The sequence below is a fragment of the Armigeres subalbatus genome, chromosome 2 (genome assembly GCF_024139115.2).
Source record: "Armigeres subalbatus isolate Guangzhou_Male chromosome 2, GZ_Asu_2, whole genome shotgun sequence".
Classification (NCBI taxonomy): domain Eukaryota; kingdom Metazoa; phylum Arthropoda; class Insecta; order Diptera; family Culicidae; genus Armigeres; species Armigeres subalbatus.
This window is the reverse complement of record NC_085140.1, coordinates 384,678,825-384,703,645: the sequence shown is the minus strand read 5'-3', so window position 1 is coordinate 384,703,645 and position 24,821 is coordinate 384,678,825. Positions and strand designations below refer to the sequence as shown.

Here is a 24,821-nt window from a genome sequence, read left to right as displayed (position 1 = left end):
GGTCGTGAAAAGCATCGTTATTGGCCATGAATTGGAAACTCCGAAGCAAGTATACATTAAGAATAACTTTTTTGTAGAACAATAATATTATTTAATTGGTGAACTGTGCATATTTGCTGTTTCTCGGCCAATCAAGATTAGAAACTACGACGTGTACAGATAATCAAGCTAAGCTCTTCTTTGACTATTTGCACAATATGCAAGGAACATTGAAGATTTGTGGGCATTTCTGTGATTGTTTTTATGATTTTAGAAAGCTGCACAGGATTCTTCTAAGCATTCATTTTCTAATTTGGACTTAGCTCAATACTATAAAATCACGCTGACAATACAATATGAAGTATGCTTCAGCATAATTACATTATTCTTAAGTGAACTAAGGTTTAAAACGAAATTTGAATCCGCATATGAAAAATCCCACAATTTATATTTTGTTTTATACTTAGGCCGATACAAATATTTAAAAACAATTATGTCTCCCCCCCTCGTTTTTTTGCCCGAAAAAAATATTTTGAGGGGGCATCAAAAAAAATGTATCCCTGGAGAATTTTTTAAAGGAATTCTTGAAGAAATGTCCTAAACAAATCTTGGAAAATTTTAAGAATATTGGAAATTCTTCCAGGATCCTTGATTTTGGAACTCATGGAGCATAGCATTGGAAAAACGAGCAAAATGAATTGCATTGGAAAAACGTGCAAAATGAATGCTCTATACGCTCCATTTGATTCAATTTAACTTAATCGGCACATGTTGCTTTTAACAGACATCTGAGATATCTTTACATAATATCTTAACTTAACTTAACGTTTCCTCTATATTCTAGGGTTATAATCAGAAAAATATATTTGTAAGACAGTTGACTCAACATCAATATTGTATTGTGTATTATTGAAAACAAAAATCATCCCGAGACAGCTTTTTAGTCGTCGACTAACCGCGACCCTCAAACCCACAGCTCTGGTCAAAGACACCAGAAAACAATTTTGTTCATAGGTTTTAACGTGGAAGAATTTTAGAAAAATAGTATCTTAAATACTACCTTCAGAGTTTCTGTCTAATGCTAAAAATGAAATGAACGCTCGCCTAGGTCGATGAGGGCGCACCTACCTACCTATACCTTTGCTGGTCGTCCACTCCGTGTTGTCCGGAGCAAAAACCGAATGTAATTTCTTTTTCCAGGTCGCTCGTTCTTGGGCTGCTAGGTAATCGTTAGTCTCCCTGCACGCCGGCCGCACGCGCATCTTCCTCGATTACACAAAGCCAGCGTGTGTTGGGTCTACCCCGGAGCCGAGGTCATTTTCCAGGCATACGTACTACCGTATTTTATCAGCCTGCCGATGTCTGCATTTGTGTACACTTGGTACAACTCTTGATTCATGTGTCTGCGCCATTCACCATCTTCCACCACGTCACCAAGTGTTGAGCGCAGTATTTTCTGCTCAAACACTCCAAGAATTCGATAGTCTGCATCTTTCAAAGTCCGTGCTTCATGGCATGGGCGACTGGACAAATTTAAGATGTGTATAGAGCTAGCTTTGTTCGTGTTTGTAGGCTGCGAGACTTTAGCTGGCTACTAAAACCATAGAAAGTCCTACTTGAAGTCGCAGCACGTCTTTTCACCTCGCAGCTAACGTCATTATTACATGTAACGAGTGCTTTAAGAATTCGTCGATAACCTCAAATCGTTTCTCATCCATTTCTACCTCGGGCAAACACCGTTGGACTGCCACGTTCTCTGCCAGCTACCAAGTACTTAGTTTTTACAAAGTTTAGGATCAGTCCTATTCTTTTCATCTCCCGTTTAAAAGTCACGAATGTCTCTTCCACTGCTCTGCGATGTTGATGATGGTTCCGTTTCTTTGCACACCAGATCTTTGAATTGCACCTTCCAGAGCTATGTTTCAATTCATCTAACGTCACGATAGAATCAGATGTCTCACAGCTTGATTTGGATAAATCTAGCGTCACGCGAATCAGCCTAATAAGCTTTGCCGGAAAGCCATGCTCTAGCATTATGTGCCACAGTTCGTTCCGTTTCACTGAATCGTACGCTGACTTGAAATCTACAAACAGATTATGAGTCCGCAAGTTGTATTCCCGGAATTTATCAAGGATTTGTCGCAGAGTAAACATCGTTGTTGATGGTCCTTCTCAAAAACCACTTTGATATTCGCCGTAAAAGGTATCCGTAAACGGACGCAGTCTTCTGAACAGAAAGTATTATACCTCGATAATAAGCACAATCGAGTAGGACATATGAGGCCGTCAAGCCAGCTCGAAGGCATTTTTTCTCTCTCCCAAATGGTGGATTTTTTCGTTCAGCCGGTCACTCCCAACTTTGAGAAGCTCGGCCGTGATTCCGACCTTCCCAGCAGCCTTGCCGTTCTTCAGCTCTCGAACAGATTTTCTCACTTCGTCTAGCGTTGGTGGTTCTAATGGTCGTCCATCATCTTCAATCCTGTTTCCGTTGGTGCCCTCTCTGTCCGATTGTCCATTCAACAATAACTCAAAGTGCTCCTTCCGCCTAGCAGCTACCCCTGTTATTGACTATGACTGGCGCCGGAACGCGTTTCTTGAGCATGTTGATGATAGTTTTGTAGAACTTCCGTGCGTCGTTCCTGGCAAAGCTTCCCTCTGCCTCCGAGAGTACTTTTTCGTCTTACTGCCGGTGAAGTTTTTTCTCTTAGTTCTTTATATCGTTTTCTATTTCGGCATGAGCCGCCGGCCCCTGGCATGGTTTTCCTCATCTGTTGCTCTTTGGCATTCCACATCAAACTATCCCTTCCATTGGTTTCTCTTACCAAGTACCTTTGTGGCTGTTGAATTGACCTACTCGTAGATTTGTTACCACAAACACGTTCAAATATTCTCCAGTTGGGTGTCCTTCGATTCTTTCATCAAGCTTTTAAGCGAATTGTTCCGCAACGCCCTCACCCAAAAGTTGCTGTATGTTCAGCTGCATGGTGCTCTCACGCCTAGAACCGGTGATGCTTTGATCTTGTGTAAATCCTACATACCACCAGATAGTGGTCAGAGTCGATATTTAGGCCTCGGAAGGTCCTCACATCTATGGCATCTGTGAACAACATGATCGATGTTGGGTGTCTCCAGGTATGCATTCGAATATTCTTGCGTGCTAAATAAGTACTACAGATAGCCATTCCTCTGGCTGCGGCAAAATTGACTACCCTCAGGCCGTTGTCATTGGTAGTTGCGTGGAGTCTCTCCTTTCCAATAACTAGGCGAAAGAAGAACTCTTCCCTTTAGAGATGAGCCGGCCTATGGCTAAAAATCTCTATAAAGTAAGACACACAAAAAAACTCTTTCCTTCCGACCTGTGCGTTTGCGTCACCAACGATGAATTATACGTCGTGTCGTGGCATTCTCCGTAGGTCTTGTCTAGACGCTCATAGAACTCGTCTTTCACATCATGGGTTTGTCGTTGGTTGGTGCGTTTGCGTTGATCAAGCTGTATCTGGAGAATTTTTCCGCAAATGCGATCACTAACCGGCCGGGTGGACGTAATATCAAATTAAGTCCATATTGTTCGTCGTCGATTGATCTCTTGTCTGAGTTCACGAGAGTGGACGTAGTATCAAATCGAGCACAATATAGCTAATCTAATGCGTTTATAGTAGATTGAGGTCTCGTCTGAGTCCATGAGGACCGACGCAGTATATTCTTAGGTACTTTTATTTTCATCATTTTAAGGTATATTGCCAGAAAAGTATTTTTGTAAGAGGTTGGAAGACAAAAGGGCGAAGATACAAATGGTCGAAAAGGACAAAGGTGGAAGGGGACAAAAGGACAAAAGGTCGAACGGGACAAAAAGTCGAATGAAAAAAAAAGATCAAACAGAACAAAAGTTCGAAAGGAGAAAAATTTCCTAAATACCTAGTCAAAAAACTAAAACGAAGAGAATCAATCTCGCACCACAGTTGTGCTGCACACAGTAGGCGAAAACTCTGCTCTTGAATTTTTCACAATTTTCAAATATTAAATAAAATTCATTCAGTGAGTACATCTTTTTATTTGAGCTCGTTGAATTAATTTTATTTTATTGTAAAAAATAGTGAAAAACTTTTTTTTTTGCCAATTGTGTACACTTTCTCGCATAATAATCATTTCCTAAATCAACAATCTTTTTTATATCTCACAGAACTATCTACATATCCATAATAGTGTTTCATAGTAATTACTCCTTCTTTGAAAATTGTTCATTCTTCAACTTAGATTGATCAGATGAGTGTGTTACTTCTGCTTGAAGTTATGCATTTCACAAATTTCTTTCTGAATACGCCTAACTTGTTATCAACTGGGTCTTGATCAACCATTTGTCCCTTTCGACCTTTTGTCCTTTTCGACCTTTTGCCCCTTTCGACCTTTTTTCCTTTCGACCTTCTGTCCCTTTCGACCTTTTGTCATATATTCCATATTTTGTACGTTTGGAAAATAACATAGCATTTCCATATCATTGTAAAATTTGTTTAACTTCACGCAAAAGTAATCCATGTCATGGTGAGTAACCATGCGTTCCCATGTCAGTGCAGTCTGTTTCTAGTGATCTTTCTAAAAAATATAAGAACAAGGAATTATTGAAAGACTCAAGAAAATCAAAAAATTAAAAAATTAAAATCATATCATTATTTTTATTTATGAATAAATCGTGGGGTTTTATTGTTTTTTAAACAATCTCAACGTAACTCTTTAACTTTCAATTCGTGGTGAAGGATTGAACATTGGTTAAGCAGTTCAATTGTTTCGATTTTTTCGTTACCATATTTCAAGAAGCGCATTTTCGCAAACATCGATTTTTGTGTCGAAATTGTTCACTAGTCTAATTTTTTTTCCGGAACGATTGATTGCGAAAAAACTACGCATCGCTACCAGTTATTGCAATGGAATTTAAAGTTTATGTGTAAAGGCACGTTCTCAGGGCACGTCCAACAGAGTGTAATCCAATCAAAATAATTCGCAAAATTTTGTAGTCATAATGGCGCCATTAATGTATCGTTTGTGCTCAATCCAATCACAACTGAAACATAACATTCTCCAAGCACCCAGGTGTGATACAATCCAGATTAATAAGAAAAGCAAATCCTCTGCGAAAACAATGCTTATTTGCCTCTTAATATCGTGCCTACTTCAATTTGACGAGGAACGAACTAGGGTGGGAAATTCGGTAATGTATTCAATGATCGTTTGTCGTGCGGGTGTTTGGCACTTTGGCAGCACCCCGGCCTATTGGCCTTGAAAAAAAAAGAACCGGAGAAATTGGCCCAAATCACTATTGTGCGTGGGTGTACGAGCTATCAAATATGTTAAACAAGCAGGCAGTAACAGCACAAGCGTCTATCAGGAAGGACGTCAGGTTCAAGTCCTTCTGCCGGGAAGGTGAAGGCCGTTTTTTTGTTTCAGTTGACTTCTGTCGCTAGCAGTGCGAGCGTTGCGTAATACGGAGGGAATATGAACGAGTTTGCTTTTTATTGAGATTCTCGAACCACTTTTTTCGTTCTACAAAGAAGGTGTCTTGATTAAGTTAATGACATTCACGTGTCGCCTTTGAGAATTGCTTCCAACTCAAGGTTAATTGGTTAAACTTTCATCGATTACTTATATTGACATCATTATACTGTCGAAACCCTAAGCATGACTGACATCGATAAAGTACGAGCAATTACCGATCCTAAGATAATTTCCCAAAGTGTACTACAACATTTGTTAATTAAAACTTTTCCCGATACCCCAGTGATATGCTACATTTATTTCGGTTCCCCGGGTTCAGATTGCGTTGACAGAAACTGAAGCTTTCCATCAACGACGACGGCGACGTCGTTGTCTTCGTCGTGCTTCTGCCCACGTTCCTTGCTACTAGAATTCCTTTGGCGACCATCAGGCGTTAGTCGAGTTTCGAAGTTTCAACTTTTGCGTCGTACTTTTGCGACCTGTATGCTTCGGTTGTCTCGTTCCACGAGAATTGGCGAGAGTGGCGCGACTGGGTGGTAATCGATTTTTCACCCAGAATTTTTGCGCCCTCCAGCTGAGTCCCGCCCGTTTCCTGGGAAACCATAAAAGAGTTTGTGTCCACGTGTTTCACCGCATGCCAGGAGCTAAATCATTATAACTTCGCTTGATGACAGCCAGAAAAGCTTTTTCAACATTGTGCTGCCGACAGGGATCCAATCATTTATCAGAAGCCCAATGACCATTTATTAAAAATGGCAATACAAGTTATCCTTCCCGGAAAACACACACCATCGTTCGTTTCAATGTAAAATAGATTTTCCCGTGGAATCGAGTATGTTGGAAATTGTTTAAACTGGACTACCAATCGTGATTCGCTAAATCAAATGAGAACAGTTTCGAACAGCTTGTCATTTGCAGTAGCTGCTCCAGGTCGACCAGGGTTGTAATGGAATTAGATTTGATCATTATCCCAGAGCTGAAGCAAAAGCTCACCCTTTTCAGATCCGATAAAGAACCGGCACCGACCGTCGTTCTTTCTTTGTTCTGAGAATGATGGAAAGTTTGCCAGCCCGCAGTAGTGGGAATTCGAATTCCTGAAACGGAACCGTGATCCAGCTGAAGATGAAAGGTCATCCTTCATCATTTTGTTGGGCATAAGTGGTCCTAACGGACTGTGGTTTGCCGAGGGAGAGCCCATCACTTTACCTTGACGAAGGCGCCCGCTATAGTGTTGTTCGTCATTGGTGGTTGGCTTCATCACACGGTGAAAGAGTCCCAGTGCCTTGTCACATACAGGCCAACACTCTTTGGTGAATATTTGCCATATCATTAAATTATCCTTTCCGCAGTCAGTTCGGGTTATGGGCGTCCGGACGTTGGCGATGGATGCAGGTTGCAGGCAGCTGATATGTTTGACACAGGATTACACCGCATTGGATTGTGGCCAAGCTTCTGATCCGGTGTTGATATTAAACAGGACAGACCGATGCTGGAATTTGCGGTTTGTGGAGTATGTTTGTACTAGAGAGTGAGTTGCAACCACTGACGTAGACTGCGGTGAGTCAGAACTAGACGCAATCACACCACTTGTTATTACAGCACTCGAAAAATGATTGTTTGATAAAAGGAACGGAGACCCGAGTATAACGCATCAGTCGACTTAGCGGGATAATGATCAGATATTTTAGGAATTCAATCTAAATTTTTGCTACTAAAAATGGATCACAATGGCCATAATGCTCAGGGTAATAGCAAAAGCCGCTTACTTACCAATTAACTTACAAGCATAAAAATAACTCTTTAATTATCGCTTTCCATGTCAGATCTTCGTCCGAGATTTCGCGGCAATGTACTTAGATATTCTAATTAACGTTTTTCTTGCATGCTATTAAATTTGTGAAGCATAGCAGTATCGTGAATAATGTCAACGTCACGGAAGATCAGCATCGATAATAAAAATTACCAAAATACTCGTTTAAGTGACACCCAACACGTACCAAGCTGTCTTCAATACACCCTCTCAGTCCAATGGTCCCATTACTGCACCCATTACGCCACACTGAACGACCCATTATTGCGTGGACTCACCTCGTCCGTAATTGCTTATTGATCCGAACAGTTTACCACCCTCATCATTATGGAAAAAACACAATTTTCCATCACCTGATCCGGCATATTTTTTTCTCCCTTTTGTTTTTTGCTGTTTTTGGTACTTGGCTTGTCGCGTCGATTCATGTATGCGTGATCAAATCGTTGATGATGCATATCCAATCCTGCAATCTACACTTCCATTCAGTAAGGGTCAGCAGGATTTTTTTGGGACATATTTTCTGTCGTAGGTATTGGAAATTTGAACTTGACCTACTGTTACTTTCCTGCGTAGAATAAAAATAACAAAGGAAATTAATATGGTTACGGTGTGTCTTTCAACAAAATATTAGGAACTTCGTTTGTTCACTTTAAGTCAGTTGACAATCAAAGATTTTTTTCAAATAAATAGGTAAGGGTTGTAATTAATTTCAGTATTTTCTATAATTGTTAGATTTGCACTTTCTTAGACATTAAACTACAAAGAAATCTAAAGTATTTAGCTTTAAAAACCATCGTTGGTTTACTACTCTTAAAATACAGATTGTATTTATTATATTTCTGAGGTACTTCATATTCATATGAAAACATACATGAGTTTATTAGGGAACCCGATCTTTCATCATTACATAACCAGTTGCTGTGCATTTAATGGAAATGCGATTCAAAACATGATTCTTTTGGGATTTCATCCTGAAATTCTTTCGGTAATTTTAATTAACCAAATATACCTTTGAGAGTTCATCCTTAAAATCAGATCAGAACTTCTTCTGCAACAAAAAAAAAAGGATTTCTTTGATTCCACCTAGAACTTATTTTGAAAATTTACTATTTCAAAAGTTAAAAGGGTGCGCGATGTTTCGTACTGGACACAAATCATTAAAAAATCTTGGTCTCTGCGGTCGGCGAGTAAATGAATTAGTGTCTGAATGATCGTGTTTCGATCATTTGCAAAAGTGGAGTTAATGGTTTTGCTCTGTGCGGTCGCTAAGTCAAATGATTCGGCCTAATCTGTCATATTTCGTTCAGGACGCAGAACATTAGCGAAATGCGGGTATGTAGTTTTGCTTTGTGTGGTCGATGATAAATCAATTAGTGCTGTCTGCTCGTTTAATCGTTTTTTTTTGTCTTTATTATCGAGACTTTCAGCCCAAGGCTGGCTCGTCTCGTAAACGTTTGATCGTGTTTTCGATTAGCACGCAGAACAATCGCGCGATCATGCCAAATATTGTCTGAAGTTCGTTGGCAAGATTCGCATATTTTCCCGACGAGTGTTTGATGAATTTCCCAAGAAATTTCCGAAGAATTTCCCTAAAAAATTCGGAAGAATTCCACAAGGAAATTCAAAGGAATTTCCCGAGGAAATTCCGAAGAATTTCACGAGGAAATTCCGAAGAATTTCCCGAGGAAATTCCGAAGAATTTCCCGAGAAAATTCGAAGAATTTCCCGAGAAAATTCCGAAGAATTTCCCGAGAAAATTCCGAGGAATTTCCCGAGAAAATTTCGAAGAATTTGCTGAGGAAATTTCGAAGAATTTTCCCGAGAAAATTTCGAAGAATTTGCTGAGGAAATTTCGAAGAATTTTCCGAGGAAATTTCGAAGAATTTCCCGAGGAAATTTCTAAGAATTTCTAGGAAATTCGAAGAATTTCTAGGAAATTCCGAAGAATTTCCTAGGTGAGATTCCGAAGAATTTCGAAGAATTTCCCGAGGAGATTCGAAGAATTTCGAGGAAATTCCGAAGAATTTCGAGGAAATTCCGAAGAATTTCGAGGAAATTCGAAGAATTTCGAGGAAATTCGAAGAATTTCGAGGAAATTCGAAGAATTTCGAGGAAATTCGAAGAATTTCCTGAGAAAATTTCGAAGAATTTTGAGGAAATTCCGAAGAATTTCTAGGAAATTCGAAGAATTTCCTAGGAAATTCCGAAGAATTTCCTAGAAATTCGAAGAATTTCCTAGGAAATTCGAAGAATTTCTAGGAAATTCCGAAGAATTTCCTGAAGAATTCCGAAGAATTTCCTGAGGAAATTCCGAAGAGTTTTCGAGGAAATTCGAAGAATTTCCTGAGGAGATTCGGAAGAATTTTCCGAGGAGATTACGAAGAATTTCGAGGAAATTCGAAGAATTTCGAGGAATTCCGAAGAATTTCGAGGAAATTCGAAGAATTTCGAGGAAATTCCGAAGAATTTCTCGAGGAAATTCCGAAGAATTTCGAGGAAATTCGAAGAATTTCGAGGAAATTCGAAGAATTTCGAGGAAATTCGAAGAATTTCGAGGAAATTCGAAGAATTTCCCGAGAAAATTCCAAAGAATTTTCTGAGGAAATTCCGAAGAATTTCCTTAGGAAATGTCGAAGAATTTCGAGGAAATTCCGAAGAATTTCGAGGAAATTCGAAGAATTTCCCGAGGAAATTCGAAGAATTTCGAGGAAATTCGAAGAATTTCCTGAGGAAATTCGAAGAATTTCGAGGAAATTCGAAGAATTTCGAGGAAATTCGAAGAATTTCGAGGAAATTCCGAAGAATTTCGAGGAAATTCCGAAGAATTTCGAGGAAATTCGAAGAATTTCGAGGAAATTCGAAGAATTTCGAGGAATTCGAAGAATTTCCTGAGGAAATTCCGAAGAATTTCGAGGAAATTCCGAAGAATTTCGAGGAAATTTCGAAGAATTTCGAGGAAATTCCAAAGATTTTTCAGAGGGAATTCCGAAGAATTTCCTGAGGAAATTCCGAAGAATTTCGAGGAAATTCCGAAGAATTTCCTGAGGAAATTCGAAGAATTTCGAGGAAATTCGAAGAATTTCCGAGGAAATTCCGAAGAATTTCCCGAGGAAATTCCGAAGAATTTCGAGGAAATTCCGAAGAATTTCCTGAGGAAATTCGAAGAATTTCGAGGAAATTCCGAAGAATTTCGAGGAAATTCCGAAGAACTTTCGAGGAAATTCGAAGAATTTCCCGAGGTAGTTCGAAGAATTTCGAGGTCGTTTCGAAGAATTTCGAGGAAATTCCGAAGAATTTCGAGGATATTCCGAAGAATTTCCTGAGGAAATTCGAAGAATTTCAAGGAAATTCCGAAGAATTTCGAGGAAATTCCGAAGAATTTCGAGGAAATTCCCAAGAATTTCCTGAGGAAATTCCCAAGAATTTCGAGGAAATTCGAAGAATTTCCAGAGGAAATTCGAAGAATTTCCTGAGGAAATTCCGAAAAATTTTCGAGGAAATTCGAAGAATTTCCCAAGGAAATTCCGAAGAATTTCCTGAGGAAATTCGAAGAATTTCCTGAGGAAATTCGAAGAATTTCGAGGAAATTCCGAAGAATTTCGAGGAAATTCCGAAGAATTTCCTGAGGAAATTCCGAATAATTTCGAGGAAATTCGAAGAATTTCTCGAGGAAATTCCGAAGAATTTCGAGGAAATTCCGAAGAATTTCGAGGAAATTCCGAAGAATTTCCCTAAAAATTCAGAAGAATTTCGCGGAAATTCAGAAGAATTTCCTGAGGAAATTCAGAAGAATTTGAGGAAATTCAGAAGAATTTCGAGGAAATTCAGAAGAATTTCGAGGAAATTCCGAAGAATTTCGAGGAATTCAGCAGAATTTCCCGAGGAAATTCAGAAGAATTTCGAGGAAATTCAGAAGAATTTCGAGGAAATTCGAAGAATTTCCTGATGAAATTCCGAAGAATTTTCCGAGGAAATTCGAAGAATTTCCCGAGGAAATTCCGAAGAATTTCGAGGAAATTCGAAGAATTTCGAGGAAATTCGAAGAATTTCCCGAGGAAATTCGAAGAATTTGAGGAAATTCCGAAGAATTTCCTGAGGAAATTCGAAGAATTTGAGGAAATTCCGAAGAATTTCGAGGAAATTCGAAGAATTTCGAGGAAATTCGAAGAATTTCCTGAGGAAATTCGAAGAATTTCGAGGAAATTCGAAGAATTTCGAGGAAATTCGAAGAATTTCGAGGAAATTCCGAAGAATTTCCCGAGGAAATTTCGAAGAATTTCCTGAGGAAATTCGAAGAATTTCCTGAGGAAATTCGAAGAATTTCGAGGAAATTCCGAAGAATTTCCTGAGGAAATTCCGAAGAATTTCCTGAGGAAATTCGAAGAATTTCCTGAGGAAATTCGAAGAATTTCGAGGAAATTCGAAGAATTTCGAGGAAATTCGAAGAATTTCGAGGAAATTCGAAGAATTTCGAGGAAATTCGAAGAATTTCGAGGAAATTCCGAAGAATTTCGAGGAAATTCGAAGAATTTCCTGAGGATATTCCGAAGAATTTCGAGGAATTCCGAAGAATTTCGAGGAAATTCCGAAGAATTTCGAGGAAATTCGAAGAATTTGAGGAAATTCTGAAAAATTTCCCGAGGAAATTCCGAAGAATTTCCCGAGGAAATTCCGAAGAATTTCCCGAGGAAATTCCGAAGAATTTCCCGAGGAAATTCCGAAGAATTTCCCGATGAAATTCCGAAGAATTTCCCGAGGAAATTCCGAAGAATTTCCCGAGGAAATTCCGAAGAATTTCCCGAGGAAATTCCGAAGAATTTCCCGAGGAAATTCCGAAGAATTTTCCGAGAAATTTCCGAAAAATTTTCTGAGAGAATTTCGAACAATTTCCCGTGGGAAAAAAAGTGACAAGATTTTTCTTGGGCCGAAGAATTTCCCGAGGAAATTCCGAAGAATTTCCCGAGGAAATTCCGAAGAATTTCCCGAGGAAATTCCGAAGAGTTTCCCGAGGAAATTCCGAAGAATTTCCCGAGGAAATTCCGAAGAATTTCCCGAGGAAATTCCGAAGAATTTCCCGAGGAAATTCCGAAGAATTTCCCGAGGAAATTCCGAAGAATTTCCCGAGGAAATTCCGAAGAATTTCCCGAGGAAATTCCGAAGAGTTTCCCGAGGAAATTCCGAAGAATTTCCCGAGGAAATTCCGAAGAATTTCCCGAGGAAATTCCGAAGAATTTCCCGAGGAAATTCGAAGAATTTCGAGGAAATTCGAAGAATTTCCGATGAAATTCCGAAGAATTTCCCGATGAAATTCGAAGAATTTTCCGAGGAAATTCGAAGAATTTCCTGAGGAATTCAGTAGAATTTCCGAGGAAATTCAGAAGAATTTCGAGGAATTCCGAAGAATTTCCCGAGGAAATTCCGAAGAATTTCCCGAGGAAATTCCGAAGAATTTTCCGAGAAATTTCCGAAAAATTTTCTGAGAGAATTTCGAACAATTTCCCGTGGGAAAAAAAGTGACAAGATTTTTCTTGGGCCGATCCAGGACAATGAAAATATATTTTGAAAACGTATCAAATTGTTACACAAAAAGGTTTCCACCCTTCCATCCATCTACAACACGCAGTTTGACGCCAACTACACAATTAAAAAGTAAATCAAAAAATAATTTTAGAATAACAATAAAAAAAAATTCTAGGGGTGAGCCAGCCTAGGGCTGCAAGCCTCTTTAATAAAAAAAAAATGAAAAAAATACAAAACTTCTATACATAAATCAATATTGGCAAGGCGCGAAATAAAGTTTTAGAAATTTTCCATAAATAAAGAAATGCCAATAAAGAAATCAGGATATAAGCAAAAAATAAATGTAAAGTTTCCACAAATATCGCAAACTTTACATAAACAATTAACATTTTTTCACGAAACAGAAATAAATAAGTACTTTCAAAAGCAAAAATTGCAATTATAACAGAAGAATTTTCCACAAAAAAAATCAAAATACCTATTCCACTGAAAAAAAATTACAAATAAATCAATATTAGCTAGGAAAAAAAAAATTATTTTGTAGATTTTTTTTAATTGTTTATTGCTAAAATTGATTTATTTATGGAAATTTTGAATTTGTGACAATAAAACATTTTTGATGTCTTTATGGAAATTTTTTTCTTATATAATTGAAATGTTTGCTTTTTAAAGTGCTTATTTATTTTTGTTTTGTGGAAAATTCTTAATTTTTAATGAAAATTCTCCAATTTTTCAGGAGAAGTTTTTATATTAGTAATATTAGCAATTAACAATTACAAAATTTTCCACTAAATTTTTTTTTCCACAAAAAATTAGAAGCTCCACAAAAAAATAATAAAGAGCAATAAAAAATTGGAAGATTTCCACACAACAATAAGAAAAAACTATAAAATGGTAGACATTTTACGTGAACGCTATACGCTTCTAAAGAAGAGGTCATCTTCAGAAAAAGTGCTCAGTTTTATTGCTGATTCATATCTAATCAAGGAAATTTTTTATTTGCTGTTTTCTTTTTTTTGTTCTTTACGGAATTTTCTTTTTTTATAATTGCAATTTTTACTCTTTTTTCGTGGAAAACACTTTTTTGTTTAAAAAATTTTTAAATAAAATTTGGAAATCTTGCATTACTGGAAAGATTACTTTTAATTATTGATTATTTCTTTTTCATCAATTTCCTATGTTTTTATGGATTTTTTTTAATTTTTTTTAGTCCCGAAATAGTAGTTTGTGCAACTAGTTGCAAAAAGATGATTTTTTCAGCACGAGTTGTACGTTTATCAAACGAGGCTTGCCGAGTTGTATAAATACTACGAGTGCTGAAAAAATCGAGTTTTGCTACGAGTTGCACACGCTATTTTTTGCAATGACGAAAAATGGGCTTTAATGTGATAAATCTGTACCAAAATGTACAATTGTATTTACTTCACATGATCAATCTTACCAAAATGTCATGCTGCTGCAGAAAACAAACAAATTCCATGTTATCGTGCCACATTGTATCCTCGACAGACCATAAAGCAATAGATGAACCTGCTTTTAGAGAAATTGATGTCATGTCCATTTAATTATTCCATTAATTACGTGACACAGAAAATACACTGTTTGAACACACAACCAAGTTAATTGAGCTACATCTGGTCATATAACTATTGTTCTTATGCTGGTTTTTCATTATAGCACCCAAATGAGTGCTATAATGGATATTATGCAACCCATTTGAGTTGCATTATGTTCATTAAAGCACCCATTTCAATGGTATGGAAAAGTAGGCCGTTTTATCACTCAAACGACAACTGTAAACCAGGTATTATGATCAGGAATTGCAAAAATTATTTTTAGGTTTTTCCAAATATTTTTTAATTTTTTTTTAAACTGGCTGTGCGGCTAGTGGCACCGGTCATCTGAGCGTGTTATGTGGTTTGTGCAGTATTTTGTGTATTATGAGATTAGGGTTCGAATCCCGCATCAGTCCATACTGGTTCAAGAGCCTCCAAAACGTGCGTTTTTTAGCTTTCGACTTGAAAACTACGTTTTAGTTTCATGAAGTCTTCAGAAAAGTTGGCTTTGTACATCTGAGTAAAATTTTTATTCCATACTGCCTTTCAAGGTGGATAGATCATTGATGTTTTTTTTTTATCAAAAGAATGCCCAAAAACCCAGATTAATCAACCTTGCGGTGATGATGCCTTTTTCGTGCATCGTAAAATGTATTGAAAAAATCACATAAGAAATGTAAAAAATCACTTTCGGATAATAGATCACATTTTTTTCTATCATGTTGTATGTTTTTTCAATAATAACTATGCATTGCCTCCATCCTTGAAAAAACAAAAATTTCCCGGTTTTGAATTTTTGTTCCCCCTGTTGCGAGTAAATCGGATAATGCTAAGTTTTAAAAAGTGTGTCTACAAAATTTGTACACATACACACATACAGACATCACATCAGTTCGTCAAGCTGAGTCGATCGGTATATAACACTATAGATCTCCGGGCCAAAAAGTGAAGACACCATGACTCTAAAACGTAGTTTTAGTGTGTGCAGTCATGAAAATTCTTCGGTATGCTATACAATCGCGCTTATTGTTAACCGTTGTTGCCTTAAATGATTGTTCTCTGTTCAGTCTGAAAAATCATTGGTTGAAAATTAGGAATTTTCTTTTCATTCATCAGATGTTTCAGATGTTTTCCGGATGTTGAAGATTCTTATACCATGATCAATAAGTTCGAATATAGTTTCAAAGTGCAATATAATAATGCCCTCGTTAGAAAATCCGTCTATTGGTAACATTTTTGTGAACATGGATTCTGCTTTGCCAATGATGTTCTTAAAATAGTTGCGGTAAGAAGATAAAATTGTCACAAACACCTTTAAAAATTCACTGGATTCTGTTTTTACACGATTCACATTTTCTCAATATTAATATAAATTATCATGTGATTTTTCATTGATTTATTCAGATTTTTCTTAAAACATTTTGCAAATTTTTTTGTGGTAAATTGAGGTCACACGATTAAAAATACGAACGAAGGAAATAAACAGAATCCTGTGTAAATATCCATAAAACTGGGAAAGACTTGTACAATATGTGCGTGCCAGCCGTTACAGTTTTAGAAAAACATTCGAAGCTGATAAAGACTAAAATGAGGAGTTATTTCAAATATTTGATGTAGTTAATTTACACAAAAACTGCTTTGAAGGTATTCTTTTAAGACGATAATGTTACGCATCAGCTGCCTAGTGGTATTTTATATTGCATTTTAAAAGTGTGTACATAGACACTTATTGATTACGGTGTAGATCTTTGCAGTTTCAATGGTGCACCGTATTTTACACATTTACTGCTTTTCAATTTTTTCCATTTAAACTTTTAAGAATATCTTCGAATATTTTCAAATCCGTAGATCATACAGTTCCTTGACATTCTCATATTCTCTAGACCCTCCAAGTCATTCAAATGCTCCAGGTTCATAACCCTAGAAGCACCATCCATACCAATTTGGTTGCAGCAACTCAAGTGTAACTCAATTTAGCTGCATGTGGGTCACATAAACTTTTGTGCAACAAGTGTGCTGCTCGGGAAGATTGCTGCGCTATCCAGAGTTCGACAAATTATCTCAACTTTTGTTGATCCTTCAGGATACTCAACTTCTGAAAAGTATATTGTATAGATAATCTGAATTATTTAAACCTTCATCTTCCAAGTTAGATAGACCCTCAAGACTGCCTAAGTTCCCCTTTTTTTTGCCCTTGAGATCTGTGCTGGATTTGACTTTCATTTCCTAAAGGTTCCATAGATTTTCCAGACTTTACAAGTTTTTTTTGGAATGCGGGATTCCAATGGGATGGAATTCGGGACAAGTAAGCTGAGTCCGGGACTGTTCCGGATAATCATGGTGACTTTACTGTAGCTCAATGGGTGTCGAACAAAAACGCCTTTACCACACCCTCCAAGTGCAGTTAAATAAAAACAATCGCCAGAGATGTGCCCAACTGAATGAAATATCATAAATTAAATTTACGAATCGTAAACAAATTCCACGGTCAACCTCTGCCCTAAGAAATAAAGCGCACTTCATCTTGTCGAACGACCAAGAGTAGCTCCAGACGACTAATAAGCTTCTTTGTTGGCTCCACACTTGATTACGAGTCGAACAAGGTCAATCCGGAAACAAACCGGTTGAATCTCGTCGTATCCCTCTCGGTCATCCATCGTTTATCACCTTTATTCCAATGAACGCAATAAGGCCGCGCAGAGTAGTTGTTGTCACTTTGTACGAGTGCAGTGGAAAATGCCGTGCACCGATTGACTCATCCACTATCGTGCGTTATGCAAATCCGCTTACGCGCCGCCCGGTTTGATTTCGAACAACAGAACAAGTGGAACTTTAAATTCGTTGACATTCTCCATGGCTGATATCTTGCCTCTGATAGTAGTTTGCAGCATGAGTGTAGTGCGCAGTAGACGCGTATCAAGTCTAATTAGAACCAATTCAGGCAAACGACTCAAATTTCCTGCATTCGAGCGTTGTTATCAGAACCGTTAAGAATATATGGTATGATATTTTTACTTTGTTAAATTAGTTTAGCTGTAAGTTATTAACCCTATGCATATTTAGTGAAAAATGGCGGAAAATCATTTTTATAACCGTTATGACGCATATATTCGAACTTCTGGCAAATTTGAAGGATCTCGCCCCTCGTTGTACTCTACTTCATATCCGCCTGTGCATAAATGTAACCCTAAATGAATGTAATTAACTGTAACTTCCAACATTTTTTTCCGTGGTATTGGACAATCTATAATAATGTAACCTGTTAATGTTTTTATCGCAATAATTCATAATTTTGGAAATTGTACAAGTTGGTCTTAATTTTTATTTATATTACTATTGTTCAAAAACTCCTTATCACGTGACTCACAACCAAAGATTTATACCGGGCCGATATTTTTATCTAAAATATCGGCCTTTATTATATCGGGCCGAAAGGCCGATATTTTAGATCGCCAAGGGGCAGCCTAACTATCAGACAATTTTCTTCATAGAAATTTATCGCCCTTTCAGCAATGCGATCTATCAGAAGCAACTCTCCTTTACCCACATTTTAGTCCGCTCACAATTTGCATAATCGCTATTTGCGAAGCGTGCGCCTTGTTGGCCGACGTCGTTCGTAAGAATCAAGTCCTCCGACCGCGACTAGTTCTCCGGTAGCCATAACTATCTGCGTGCTTGGAGCTAGTTGTAGCATGTAGCATATTTCCAGTGGCGAATGTTGCTCTAGAGGTGGAAATGCTGTTTTAAACATACACATCACATATATATATATGTACTTAGCGCACGCTATCAAACATGCACTAGTTTGCAGCATTTTTGAACTCAGAAAGTTGTTGTTCAATTATAGTTACCAGGAAAATGAAGCTTAACAGTTATAATTTTTTTCTGTCTGTTAATCGATAAAACAAATCCTAATTTTGTTTTTTTAAATTTGCCAATTTAGTTATTTGTTCTTCAAATATTTAGGATCACGATTTATGCAAAATTTCACAATCTAGTGTATGTAGTTTCCCGATGAAAGTAATCTGCCTTTATATTTGTAATGTGTAGATAGAGTAGTTACCCCACCTTATTGAATTGCAAATTTCTCTTGACCAAAGCAGGAGAAAATGCTACATACTCATACTATTTCACCCATTCCGCGTTCCTGACACGAAGTGACCATAAAACACTTTTTAATACTCCCTCCGGTAGCATGCCATCCTTTGCATAGGCATTATTGCGTGGCTTCAATTTTCCATTTTTATTCCACGGTAATGGTTTCTATATGTTTAATTGCTTTTCTGTTCGATTGGCCAATGGTTATGGTTTCTCTCCTTTCTGTTCTGTTCTCAATTAACCTTTTCCAATTATCAATCTCAAACTCAAAACGAAAATATTATTCATTCTTATATTTTCTCTCTTTTCTTTTCGTATGCCTTGGTTTTTGAATTGGCTTGTGCAAACACCACTAATCGAACAATACAATGAACACAAACAAAAAAAATCTACCCGAACTCTGTCCACCGACCGAATCTCGCCTCGGACACGCGGCTTTCATGCTTTCAAACACATACAAATATACCGCCAAAATTGTTAAACAAAAAAAAAGATGCCCCAATCGGACGGGGGTTATGTGTCACTTACCGGTGGCCCCCAGTCGGTTTACAACTCGACGACGGAACCGCAGTCCGCGTCCAAATCGGTCATGGAAACGGTGAAGCGGGTCATCGGTACGGCCATCGGGGCCCAGGACAAGCATGCTCTGATCGAACGGGACGGGGCCCAGCCGTACATCATCAGTACCAGGTAAGAGGAAATTCCTAGCCGATAAATTTCCACTTTTTTGTTTGCAATATCCGTTTGTTATATTGTTCCCCAATCCCTTTCCTTTGCATTTTTGTGAAGACTTGACTGCATGGAGTGTGTTGTTTTGTTCAAAAAATGTTCAACTAGTGTACGGAATGAGCATGTCTTTTTTGTCCATCCTTGAAAGGGGTGCCATGTAATTGTTCCAATTTTATCACATTACGCACTTCACAGCACAGTTTCATTACACTGCCATTTTCATTAATTATGCACTTACCGAGAATCAGGCATTCGTTACGCTTCAGCGAAAATGGGTGTGATCACGAGATACGGTAGCCTTTTCACATAATACGGTACATGACGGGAGAAGCATTTTCCATTGAGATTTCATCTTTTATCATAAGTGAGGGGGTTTTCCGTGTTCCATTTCAAAATGGTGATTGGAGTTGTTTGAAAAGATTGTCAGTTAAAAACTCTCAAAGAATAAATGTAGAATATGTTCCTAGGCCATATTTCGGGAAAAAAATGTAGCTGTTTATAAATGTGTACTTAAGACTGAAATTTTCAACATTTACCTCTCGAATAAATCAATCAATTGTGAAGTTTCTCTTTGTTTATTTTTTCTTTGAGACTGCAGTGTTTATACATCAACCGTTCGTGTAGACTGTAATCAATTTTAGACGAAAGACGACGTGACCATGAGAAATTTCTGCCGAATTTCGATGGGGAAATTTTCTCGATTTTCCAAAAGAATTTCTTTCAAGTTTGACAAGAAATTCTCCCGAATCGCCAAGTGAATTTCCACGGATATTTTTCACGGTAACCATCCCAAATTTCATTGGAAGTTCTCCTGATTATCAACAGGATGTTCTTATGAATTTTCACGAGAAAGTCTTCCGATTTTCCTCAAGAAAACCTACCAAATTTCCACGGTTTATTTTCCAGAATTGCTACAAAAAGTTCTTTCGGATTTCGGTAGAATGGGCCTTGAAGACAGCATATAGGTTGTTGAATTTCATTTGCATAGTTCATTTGTTGTGAAAAATGAAATTTAATTGACTAAATTACGTATTTCATATAAATTTGGTTTCTCTGCTCTGCACAGCTGAATTTCGGCTTCTCACTTTGGGAATAAATTTCACATTTCGTAGAATGGGCCTTTTAGAAGGTATATGGGTTGTTGATTCTTTTAGTACGTACATTTGTTGTGAAAAACGGAATTAAATTCACAACATAATTCACAAATTTTCACATAAATTTGGTGTCTCTGCTCTGCAAATCGGAATTTCGGCTTCTGACTTTCAGAATGAAGTTTGCATTTTATAGAATGAGACTTGTAGAATGCATCATATGGGTTGTTGTATTTTATTTGATGCGTTTTATTTTTGTTGTGAAAAACGGAAATAAATTCACAAAAGTACGTATTGTCATAGAAGTTTGGTTTCTCTGCTCTGCAAAGTTGAATGTCAGCATTTCACTTTGTAAACCTCGGTTTGAATTCCATGGGGTGGGCCTTTCAGAATGCACATGAGTTGTGAAAATAAAATTTAATCATCTATATGCATTTTGCAAGGCCCATTCCATGAATTACAAACTTTGATCACAAAGTGAAAAGCCGAAATTCTGCTTTGCCGAGTAGAGAAACCAAATTTCTATGAAAATACGTACTTTCGGGAATTTATTTCCGTTTTCCACAATAATTGTATGTGCCAAATAGAATCCAACATGCCATACGCATTCTGCGAGGTCTACTTTATAAAATTCAAATGTTGGTCTCATTTAGGAAAAAACCGTCATTGAGCATAAACCAAATTTCTATGAAAGTACCTTTGTGAAATAAATTCTGTTTTCACAAGAAATGTACATATCAGATAAAATTCAGCAACTTAATATAAAATAAAAAAAATATATAAAAAAGAACTTATTTTGATCATCTACTATTTCTTGTATGTAATTCAAGCCTCATTCTCAAAGTTATTAGCCAAAAACCAGCTTTAAAGAACAGAGAAACCAAATTTCCATGAGAATACAAAGTTTTTAAATAAAACCTGTTTTTGACGTAGGACAACGCCTGTCTTCTCAATATTGAGGTACACTTTTCGATTGCGAAAATCGGAGACCGTCACGAAAATATGATAGATTTTGAGCCTTAATATCTCATCCGTTCCTCGATGAATTTCAATTCTTTTTTTATTGGACCATTCGATCAAGGATGAGTCAACGCTTCTTTATATATATCTGAAATTACTAATTTTCATTATTTATTATCGATAATTCATTAGAAGTTTAGAAATAGGTAAACCAACCAATCATGTACATGCATCGCAAGCACAGACATCAAAATCAAGCAACAAGTGCGTAAGGATCCAATCCTCAGTTCGAACAAGATTTCACGCAGAGCGCACACAGTAGCTCGAAGGCGCTGGTAGCATTGTCAAAGGAAAACCATCGCATTGATGGTGGTCATTGGGGTGGTTGCTGCAGATCATTCAAGCTTAACGAACTAGCATTTTATGTGAAGAAAGTGTTGATTACAAAAATGGCATCTTTTGCGGTTCCGTAACACTAAAATTTTATTCCAAATTGTGGCGTCTTAGCGGAAAATCATCGAGTGGCCATTGGACAATAGCAGCACGAAGGGAAATTTTAACGCAAGGTTCCGACAAGTGTTTGGTTGCAGTTAGTTATTGGAAAGGTGCATTGGGGGAAGAAAATTGGGTCTTCTCAGGACCAGCATTTTCAGAACAGAAAGCTCCGATTTGGCGTGGTAGCTTAGTTTCTGTTAGTGATACCATCCGTTCAAATAAACTTTTTGCATCTCCTCCCTCCGATGCTCACTTGTGATTCTGCTACCGAAGGGCGATTTTCTGTCGTCCCAAAGAGATTAATTTTGCAATTTGAAAAAAAATTATTGCTTCTCGGATCAGCTTCCCCTTGTGTAAAATAGTGGTAAAATAATAGTTATTGACGCAGAGACGGCTTGTTTACAATACTTTGACGCGCTTTCATGGAGTAAAAGCCCGTGGAAATTTAACTGAGAGAGCGAGAGAATGTTAAATGTAAATATCGCGTGACTTCTCTCAATGAAAATGATAATCTTAGTGCTGCCAATTTTTCAATCCCTAACAGCAACAAAACATTATCAAAATCTTGTAAGGGAATTCCATTTGGCTGCTACTGACGCCATCCATTAGAACAAACTTATTGCATCATCTCCCTCCGTTGCGCGCTTGTGATTGTGTTACCAAAGGGCAACTTTCTGTCGTCGCCAAACGATTAAATTTCGCACTTTGAAGAAAATTCATCTCGGATCAACCTTCTTGAGTAGGTGTGCAATTTCCTATCAAAAAGTGGATCACCAAACGGAATATTCATCTTTGGTTCACTTTTGGGACGCGTGGGTTGACCTCGAGGACCAGATCGAAAGTTGTGCAGTTGCATTAGGATGCGGGTGAAAGGGAGCCAACAACTAGTAGCCCTCCTTCCACAGTACCCACTCGTCGGCGAAAAGAAGGGCACAGCAGAGGCGGAAAGTAAATTTCTTCACCTTATTCCACCGTTAGCAGCGGATACCCCAACCGCACCAGTCGTACCAATAAATCATTGTCGACTCCCTATCCCTTTCCGAAGCCTACTCCACTGCTGGAAACTCCAAAGCATTGCCAAATCATTCAATCACCGCCTCCCCAACAGCAGACTCCGGTGTAAGCTCCCGCCCCACAAGCGTCTCACACCCAGCAAATATCGCCCATTTCAATCGTATCGAAATTTCAGCTGAAGGGCCCGAAAACGAAATCCACATCTCCAATGGGGACGTTCTGCGAGCTAGCCGGGAGCTTTGTCCAGTCTTCGCTGGGACAGATGTGCAGTTCCTATCATTGAAATGATCGCGCCCGCATCTCCCAAAATCATCCAACCTGAACTCGAAGAATTAGATCCACCTAAAACGCTCTTCTGTATTGAGAGGGGCATAAAACGACCCATCTCGCCATCTGATCATCGATATTGCAACTCTGGCATATTCAAATCCTTAGAATCGAGCAAGTCGCCGTTGAAAATGAAAACTACCTCCACGAAAAGCAACGGTATTTTGCCAAACGGCATTGAACCGGAATCGGAAGCGATGAACAGCCAAACGCTTCCGATGCTTCGACTCCTGAACGATGGATAATGCGTCCAAAGAAGAAGATAAAGAAAGTCGCTCCCAAAGTCATCCAGAATGCAAAATTGGACCAAGAACGGACGGATTATGGCACGCATTGCACCGGTAACGACCATGACCAGCCGAAAGGTGCCCCAGCAAATTGTTGGCAAGTGATCGAGCCTAGCTCAGGGCAATCTACGGAAAGCTCCGATAAAGCCGTTGGCACCAAATCCTGTGACCACAATCATGTCCGTTTCCACTACCATCACGGAGAGTGTATTAAACTTTTCTGGCATCAAAGAGAAAGCCGCACAGGAAGCGATTTTTATTGAACGCGTTGAAAAGTCCCCTTTACTTCCAAAAGCATCAGTATCAACAGCAGCAGCAACAACAATTGCAACAATCTTCCAAACAGCTAGGGTAGAATACGGCATTGGCAGGGTGTGACAGTTGTTGGCACCCTCAACAATATTTGCGTTTTTCAGCAAACATACACTATTTATGAACATCATTTTGATTCAATCACACAATTTCAAGTCTAAGCTTTCATTTGAATAAGTTGTTTGTGTAAAAGTAGCAAGATTTGATGTGTTAATCACCGAAACAAATTTGCACCTACGAAATCCTTGCCATTATTGCATTGCCAAAGAAAGCAGTGCACGGAAAGCAAACCGTTACTTACTTTTTTGGATCGCCTGTTTCTCCTCTTTATTGCGTATGACACGACAAAGTAAGTACGTAAACTACTTTTACACTAAATCACCACTTGATTATCACCACAAAGAGCAAATTTATGCAATATTTGCTCTATGTTTCACTAAATAAAATCAGAACTGTTCGTTTTCTTTGACAGCAGCACACTTCGGAATAGAGCGAGAGAATGTGTTTGTGAGCATATCAAACACACGCTAAAAAGATACCACGCACAATTCTATGTGAATTGATTTTAGCAAAAATACGAACAATATATCTGGCGATGGCATTTATTTAAAAAAAAAGTGTTAAAATACAAATGCTTCAGATTTTTTACGCAGACCATGAATTATATCAAAAGTGATAGTAACATTGTAGTATTTTAACCCTTATGTGGCTGACAGGACCGCTTTCCTTTTGCAACTTCAATACTTTCCAAGTTCATCAAATAAATCATAACCATTCCCGTTCCTACATAGCGCATTTCAACCATAAATAATTGCCTACTTTTAGGGTATTATCTATTATTCAACTCTGAAACGTAGTGTAAGAATGGGGTGGCTCTAGCGGCTGGATAGGACAGTGCTGCCCATTATTCAACATATGAAGACTTACGAGATGGAATATACTATACTACCAGAACCGACGAGCTTCGTTTTACCTGAAATTGATTAATTATATATTTTTACATTATTTAAAAGACGGTTGAATAGACGAAATTTGCAGATTTAGATTCCATTTTTTAGATTAATTTTCGATTAAAGCAGAAATTTGTACTTTATTTGTATGGGAGTCCCCCCTCCAATGGTCTAATACCATCATAAGAATCTTTATCGTTCCCAAA

At 37.9% G+C, this 24,821-nt stretch overlaps 1 protein-coding gene across 6 annotated transcripts in view; it reads left to right on the top strand.

Annotated features, from left to right (window-relative positions):
- LOC134213155 (protein NDRG3) overlaps positions 1-24,821 on the top strand; it is a 169,273-nt gene that overhangs the window by 43,158 nt on the left and 101,294 nt on the right. For 5 of the 6 annotated variants that reach the window (XM_062691818.1, XM_062691814.1, XM_062691815.1 and 2 more), the window contains exon 2: positions 18,944-19,140. The exons of the other annotated variant lie outside the window; for it this stretch is intronic. In XM_062691818.1, the coding sequence (XP_062547802.1) occupies positions 18,944-19,140 (197 nt within the window). The remainder of the gene's footprint in view (positions 1-18,943; positions 19,141-24,821) is intronic. 6 annotated transcript variants of the gene reach the window in all.